Source organism: Leptonychotes weddellii, unplaced genomic scaffold (genome assembly GCF_054177405.1).
Source record: "Leptonychotes weddellii isolate Sample4059 unplaced genomic scaffold, ASM5417740v2 HiC_scaffold_566, whole genome shotgun sequence".
NCBI lineage: Eukaryota > Metazoa > Chordata > Mammalia > Carnivora > Phocidae > Leptonychotes > Leptonychotes weddellii.
Window position 1 is genome coordinate 1 of NW_028024680.1, and position 8,519 is coordinate 8,519.

At 39.7% G+C, this 8,519-nt stretch overlaps 1 protein-coding gene across 2 annotated transcripts; it reads left to right on the top strand.

Moving 5' to 3' along the window:
- The first annotated feature begins 4,049 nt into the window (after positions 1-4,049).
- LOC102743724 (centrin-4) lies at positions 4,050-8,159 on the top strand. Of its 2 annotated transcripts, none has more exons than XM_031033418.2 (5): positions 4,050-4,202; positions 5,616-5,762; positions 6,158-6,286; positions 7,333-7,470; positions 7,625-8,159. In XM_031033418.2, exons 1-5 carry the CDS (start codon positions 4,200-4,202, stop codon positions 7,712-7,714), a joined length of 507 nt encoding a protein of 168 aa, XP_030889278.1. In that variant the 5' UTR covers positions 4,050-4,199; the 3' UTR covers positions 7,715-8,159. The 2 variants fall into 2 exon arrangements, with proteins under 2 accessions (XP_030889278.1, XP_081667243.1); XM_081811117.1 differs by lacking the exon at positions 4,050-4,202 and adding an exon at positions 4,219-4,969.
- Positions 8,160-8,519: the final 360 nt, after the last annotated feature.

Consider the following 8,519-nt stretch of genomic DNA (forward strand, 5'->3'; position numbering starts at 1 on the left):
ACAAACTGAGGGTTCTAGAGGGGAGGGGGATGGGGGGATGGGTTAGCCTGGTGATGGGTGTTAAAGAGGGCATGTATTGAATGGAGCACTGGGTATTATACGCAAACAATGAATCATGGAACACTATATCAAAAACAAATTAATTAATTAAAAATATATTAATATTTTCTGACAGGTATGATTACCTTTTTTCATTATCAAAATCAACAGTTTGTGTATCTCCAATCTATTCCCAATATAGCAGTCTAATCATATTCCATTACTTAAAAACCTTCAACTTAGAACATAAAGGTCTTTACTCCTTTGTCTGACACAGGAGCCCCTTTAAAAATTATCAACTCAGATCCTTTCACTCCTCTGCTCAAAGTCTTGCAATGCCTTCCCATTTCACTAGGAATGAAAATGAAGGTCTTAATAAAACCCTAATAATCTGCACTCCTCCCTCTTACTCCCCTTTGTTTTCTACTACGCTATCCCTCGAGCACTCTCCAAGTCATTCTCCCTAACTTAGAGTTTCTGTTCTAGTCATTCCCTCTGGGATGTTCATCCCTGAGAAATCTATTGCCTTACCACCTCTAAATATTCACTCAAATTTACCCTTTTCAGTGAGGCCTCCCTTGAGCACCCTATATAACACCATAAACTCCTCTTTTTCCTCTACACTTGGATTCCCTTTAACTGCTCTACGTCCTTTTTTCCATAAAACTTACCACCTTATAAAGTAGTACACAGTTTACATATCTATTTATTATTTATTGACCATCTCCCTCTGTTGGAATGTAATTCCCAGGAGGACAATTCTAGTCACTGAGGTATCACACATACCAAGAATATTGTCTGACACGCTGCTGACAATAAATATTTGATGAACAAATGAATGAATGGTTTTCACCATATTTGCTATCTTAACTTTAAGCACAAAACTGACAAGATTAAACAGATTGCTGTATTACTCCACCAAAATTTAAGTTTCAATCACCTTTAGTGTTGACGTGCTTCCTATTTGGCACTGCCTTAGTTGAGATCCTTTAATTGCTTCCAAGATGGTTCCTCCTTCACATGGTTGTCAGAATTATCTTTGCAAAGCACAAACCTAATCAAAGCAGTCCATTGCCTAAAAACATCTATCTAGCTTAGAAAATAAAATCTTTACTCCTTAGTTTGACAAAGGTGTCCCATAATCGGACCTCAATGTAATTTATGACTCCTTTTCCACCTTTCCTTATAAACCCTATGATCTTGCCACACTAGAACATACATTTATTTTCATTTTTACACATGCTATATTCAGATTTGAATATCCTACCCTTTCTTCACCTTGGCAAATGCTATATATCTTTCATGACCCAAGGCAAATACCACATTTTTTTAAATTTTATTTATTTATTTGAGAGAGAGAGAGAGAGTGCGCGCACGCATGAGTGGGGGGAGGAGCAGAGGGAGAGGAGGAGCAGACTTTTGGCTGAGCAGGAATGATGAAGGGCTCCACATTTTTGATACAACCTTCTTCAATGCCCCAGGAAGAAGTAGTGTCTCCTTCCTGTACTCAAGCACTTTCTACACACATCTACTAAAGCACTTAGCACCCTGAATTTAAAACTCTGTATTTATGTCTGTCCTTTCTCCCCCACTAATCTGTGGGTTCCTTACTTTTATTCATCTTTATACTCTACACTCAGCTCCTTTCAAACTCACCCAACAGTTGGCACAGTATAGGACATGTGGAAAGCGTTAAGTAAATTTAGTAGAATTAAGAGTGCCAATGGATTTAATATTTTCCTAGACTAATTATTATTACTACTACTAATGTTTTACAATACAATCGGATTAGTCACAGCTATTTTTCAAAACTAAGTACTTCCTAGACCCAAGACCTAGAAATTGCAATCTGAGCCTATAATAAAAAAATCATTTTTACTATAAGTTAATTTCCCAAATACAAGAGCCTAAATCATAAAGTGATGTAAAAGCAGGTTAACATATTACTCAGCCTTTTAATTGTCATAAGATCAAAATTGATCTAGGTTAGAATTCAGTTCTATATATTTGGTTACTATTCATTTCCGGGTCTCAGAAATCCCCTTAACATTAGTAGTAAAGATGAAGTAAATGTCCTTGAAACTCATCAAGAGTAACTTTCCCGGTGAGGTTAATGGCCTGAAAAATCAAAATACAATTAACCCTTAAACACCGGGGGCTAGGGACGGGGACCACTGCACAACTGAAAATCCAAATATAACTCTTGACTCCCCCAAAACTTAACTACTAATAGCCTACTGTTGTTTGGAAGCCTTACCGATAACAAAAACAGTCAATTAACACATATTTTATATGTTACATGTATTATACGCTGTATTCTTACAATAATACCTTTAATAAAAATTTTTTTTCAGTATATCTAGGCTACAGGGTTCAACAGGGAGTTTTTTTAAATTGTGGCAAATCTCCAAAAAAAAAAAAAAATCCATGTATAAGTAAGCCCACACAGTTCAAATCCTTGTTGTTTAAGGGTCTACTGTATTATAATTAAGTGAATGAACATTTTACTTAATTCACAAAATATCTTGAACTTGCATAATTTTAATTTCCACTGGGACAACTTTATACGGAAAAATCACTTCTAATATTAGAATAACCTTATCCATTTTCCAGAATCCTAATGTGTTGTTTATCTATGATTACAAAGCTTGAGTGTCTGACTGGGATATAATGTGAACCAGACAGGATGATGGTTTTGGAAAATGTGCCATGCTTTACATACTACAGTATGAACAGTGATTTGGGAGACTGCTTCAAGAATGTACTTTGCACATTTTTCTTGCCCTGCCTTCAAGGAGATAAGTGGGATAAAGAGGAAAAAAAACACTAGGCAAAAGTTAATGTTCCTCATGAATCCACTACTGGAGAATCCAGTATGATTTTTGGAAAATAAAGGACTTACTCTGCAGAAGGTACTGCAGGAGGCATAAAGAGTCCTGATGAGTGAGGAATTAGGGTTAGAAGTTTTAAAGGACTATCATCTCTTCATTTCTACCAGGAAGTCAGAGGTCCACCTCATTCTCTCCCACCCTTTAGCTGGTCCCTGACCAGATTCACGACTGGGCAAACCAACAAGTCTGGCCCTCTGGACAAGAATTTGCTTTGATTTACAGTAGTTATGGGCTTCTAAATCTCAGCAATTACTGAGTCAATTGAATTATCAGACTACCTATGTCTGACTCATGACTGGATTTATGCTGGATATGGCTGGAAAGCCGGCCACATCTTGGGATTCAACCACAAGAATGGCTGAGGGTGAGAGAGCGGGGTGGGGAGGAGGGATAGGTGTCTGATCGTGATTATGGTTGGAGCCAAAGTCCTACCCGACAAATACATACAACATTGGTAAAATCTATGCAGTGAGGCCTGGTGCATCCCAACACCCATCCTGCCCCCATACCCACTTCCTTCCAGCCATTTGGCTACCGCGCCAGAATCCCTCTGAACCAGGTAAGAGGGAAAAGCTAAAGGCCAAGCACCAGGCACTGTGGAGGCTGAGGAGTATCTAGCGGCCCTGGAAAGGTCAGTTCCCTCCCACCTCTGTTAATCCCCGCCGGATGGTAAACCAAAACTGGACCAAATTACCCGGCCCGCCAGGCCCTGGATTCTCATCCTTTCCCGGGGCACGAAAAGGTCAAAAAAGCACATAAAGGCTCTTCGCGTCTGCACTAAAGACTTAGCAGTCTGTGGAAGCATCTCGTTACTAACCTCATTCTTTTCTTTTCACGCGAAGCTTCAGATCCCAGCTCCCCACCTCAGACGACGTTCTGGCTAGCAATGGGACACCAAAGCCCCGGGACGAAGACGCCCCCTTCTCCGCCCGCATTTTGCGCATGTGCGAAGCGGAGCAAGCGAGCCGGCCGGGTGGGGCTGGTCGCTAAGATACCAGAGGGAAAGTTCTGCTTAACGGTCGGCTAAGAAAGGCAGAGCGTTATTCTATTGGTAGAAAGTAGAGAGAGGGGGCGGGATTCAAGGGCCTTCTTTTCTGACCATTGGGTAGAATAACTGTCAATCAGTAGGCAAGCCTGGGTGGGCGGGGCTGCCTGAGAGGGTGGCTAGAGCGGCCTTAGCAACGGTCTCTGAACTGTGTAGACTGCAGTTGGGCTGCGCGGCCGGCGGCTGAGACCGGGAGGTCCCGGCTGAGGGCACCGGTTGGTGACATGGTGAGTGCCAAGCCGTAACCCCTTGCTGGGCCGGGGCTAGGGCTAAAGTTTCAACCCGGAGCAAGGAAGGAATTTTGTTTGGTTTATGAAATGTATTATTCAATACCCCCTGATCCTCGAGTGTCATTTAGTAACCCCTCCTCTCGTGGCCAACTAGAAGCACGTTGCCCGTGGCTCTAGGGATGCAAGAGCGGGCCTCCAGTTCATTCGTTCCTCGTCGTCCCCGCCAACCGCGATAGGTTCCGTGATGCAAACAGAAACCACTGGTTAGCCAGAAAGGAATTGAATACAGAGAATAAGAGGCTTAGAAACTGTTGGAGGGTCCAGCCCCCTAGGAAAGAGGCCCTGAACTCTGAAAAAGTGGCCAGGGTAGCTCCTCACTCCGCCACGGTTGGGAAGGTGAAGGTTCTGAAGGCTGGAACTGCACACCTGTGTATCTGCAGTCCAGGGACCAAGAAGCCGCCGCCGCCGCCACGTGAAACCGGAGGCGAGGCGCACAGGACCGTGATGTCCAGTTGCCATCTCTGCTGCCACTGCTTCTTAACCCGAAGCTGGAGACAAGATAGTGAAATGAGGCTGCAGAAAAACCCCAGGAGTAACACTGTGACCTTGCTTGTCAGCGGGAAAATGGCACACAGCAGGAAGATGACCTCCACCTTACCTGGATGCTGATAATTGGCCCAACTTTTACTCTTACTCCGATCCCTGGAGTAGTTTTTCACCTGGAAAATGTAGTTTTCATCTCTCAGCTTCTGCAATATAGAAAAGTACGCTAAAATAGGTGGGAAAGGGTATTATGTTTCAAGCAAGCATATCCCACAAAATAAACAAATTTTGTTATGAGACATATAGGCCTAGATGAAAGGTGTGCCTTAGACACTACTTTTTAGATATCCCAAGTAAGGCTCGTACTCGTACTCGGACATAACATCTACTGTTGGAGCATGCATGCCTTTGCCTCTTCTCTCTCTCAAAAAGCACTAGTTTGGGCGCCTGGGTGGCTCAGTTGGTTAAGCGTCTGCCTTCGGCTCAGGTCATGATCCAGGGGTCCCAGGATCGAGTCCCACATCAGGCTCTCAGCTCAGCGGGGAGTCTGCTTCTCCCTCTGACCCTACCCCCTGTCGTGCTCTCTCTCTCTCTTTCTCTTGAATAAATAAATAGAATCTTAAGAAAAAAAAAGCACTAGTTTGCAGGAAAACCTTAAGTGGTAGAAAGAACCAGGCTTTCCACCAAGATATTAATAACTAAAAGCATAAATGTTAGCAAAGGGAAAAGGGAAATTGCTGATGGTCATTATATAGTAGGGAATAGGGTTCTCGAATATGCTTATTTATTATATTTATCATCGATTATTCTGGTTCTGGTAAGTTTTCCAGTTACATAGTTTTTCATGCACATGTGTATTTATTACAGGCATCCAACTACTGCACAGGTTCAGACCAAGGGAAGAAAAGAGCAGCAAAACTTGAACTGAATGAAACCCAAAAGCAAGAAATTAAAGAGGCCTTTGATTTATTTGATGTTGATGGGTCTGGAACCATAGATGTGAAAGAACTGAAGGTTTTGAAATTACTTCTGATTCTAAGACATTTTAAAAACCATCATTTATTTGTGACAATCTTTCAGTCTTTAACAGCAGCCGTCTAAAAGCTTGATATAAAATCTCATCAGTGTGGACACCTACACCTTCAGTATATATACCTGCCTCGTACTAACAAAATAGTATCTTGTTAGGCATTTTATTCTTATTTTATGAATGAGTACAACAAAACCCAGCAGGTGACAGTAACATATCCTGTGGCATAGTGGGACTGGAACCTAGTCCTCCTGACCTAACTTTCCCTAGGTTTATGCCTTGTCCATAGTGAAAAAGAGAAAATCTAGTCACTAATAGGTCATTTACAACCTAGGAATGAGAATGTGACATATTATAATTTATTTGCTTCCTATTTCAGATTGCAATGCAAGCCTTAGGATTTGAACCAAAGAAAGAAGAAATTAAAAGAATGATAGCTGAAATTGACAAAGAAGGAATTGGCACCATTACTTTTGAAGATTTTTTTGCCCTAATGAGTGTAAAAATGGTATAGTAGTGATTTTGTTTTTCAAAGAAATACAAGCAATAGCCTTCTACATTTTTTTTTTTTTTTTTGGCTGGAACAATCAGAGGTTTCATAGAGGAAGAATTGGAACTAGGTCTTTATTTTTTTATTTTTTATTTTTTTAAAGATTTTATTTATTTATTTGACAGAGACACAGCGAGAGAGGGAACACAACAGGGGGAGTGGGAGAGGGAGAAGCAGGCTTCCCGCAGAGCAGGGAGCCTGATGCTGGGCTTGATCCCAGGACCCTGGGATCATGACCTGAGCCAAAGGCAGACGCTTAACAACTGAGCCACCCAGGAGCCCCGGAACTAGGTCTTTAAAGATGGGTAGGATTTAGGTAGATAGGAATAGCAAGATTAAAGATGTTTTCAGGATAGTAATGAAGACTGTCCAGTGTGGAGAAGGTTGTTAGGAAATAATAAGGATATATAACTGGATAGAGAGAATGGGGTCAGAATTTTGAAGCCTTGAATTTAGCAAACATCTCCTGAGTGCCCATTTTTGCCAAGCACTATTCTAGAGAGCATTGGATGAGACAACCTCCCGATGTTCTCAGAACTTAGAGCTTACATTTTTGATAATGGATATCAGTTGCTGGTGCTAATAAGAGATATATTCTCTTTACCACCCTTGCCTCTTCCACTTTAACAAATCTTGAATTTAAGATACCTTGAGAGCAAATGTGAGTGCATTTGGAATAATTATTAAAAGTTATAGCAGTGAGGTTTCTAGAGGGGAGGAAGGTGGGGGGATGGGCTAGCCTGGTGATGGGTATTAAAGAGGGCACGTTCTGCATGGAGCACTGGGTGTTATACACAAACAATGAATCATGGAACACTACATTAAAAACTAATGATGTAACGTATGGTGATTAACATAACATAATAATAAAAAAAAAGTTATAGCAGTAAAGTCAGAACTCAGCGACCTGGTACATTGCTACTCTAGACCTCAAACACCCCATAAGTCCAATTTAATAGAATAAATGAAAGATTAATGACATTTAATTGCTTCTGTTTTTAAAGAGTGAAAAAGATGAAAAAGAAGAAATATTGAAGGCTTTCAAATTATTTGATGATGATGATACTGGAAGCATAACACTAAACAATATCAAGAGGGTTGCTAAAGAACTGGGGGAAAATTTAACAGATGATGAACTTCAGGTAATTTTTTATTTTTATAATTATGATTTACATGGATATAAATCTTAATTTTGTTGGTCAAATACATTCAAAATAAAATTTGTGTATTTGAATATTCATTTATATCATTCATTTTTAATGATTTCACATATCATATTTACATTTTGTTCTACAGGAAATGCTTGATGAAGCTGATCGTGATAGGGACGGAGAAATAAATGAGGAAGAATTTTTGAGAATGATGAAAAAGACCACTCTTTATTAATACTTTTTTTATTCCTTCTGGAAAGTTGTTAACAACTTTATATTTGCTATACAGTTCCATCATATCTGAATGTATTTTCAAGTTTTAGTTTATATGCACAAATTGGTCTCTTGATGTCTAATCCATGTGAGAAGTTACATGTTTCTACCAATATGTTGTTAAATCTGCAGCATCAAGAAACAAAGAAAATGTAATGATTTCTGTGAACCATGGATCCCAAACCAGTATTAATTCCAACTGCTACTTTTAGAGCTCCAGGGTCTGAAGACTTAGAATTTTTTTAAGTTTAATGAAACTGACCCCACATCCAAATGAATTTGGCGAACAAGCAATTAGTTTCCCTATTATTTTCTTTTTGTGCAACTCTTTAAAACTGATAAATATTTACTTTTTAATCAGTTATTCAGATATGTAAAGTATTAAATAAAATTGCCTAGCAACTACATTATTTGCTAGTTTTCCTCTTATAAAGAAATTCAAAGCAGTACTTGTACTACCTAGATTTTCCTGTAAGTTTGACCCTGCAAGTGAGCTTTTAATACCTCTGCATGGGAGGTGCTAGGGATTTTACATATGTTATCTCAATGTTACAATTTGGGGAAGCTGGTAGTATTAGCTCCATTTTACTACATATGAGAAAACTAAAGTTCAGAGGACTTAAAAATTGTTCAGTTGTTCATAGATAATAAATAAAACATGGATTCTAAATCTTGTATCCTTATGCTTCACTATGCAGCTTCCCTATGGATAAAATATCTCAGGATAATTTAAGTGTATATTTTCTAACTCATTTAATATTACGACT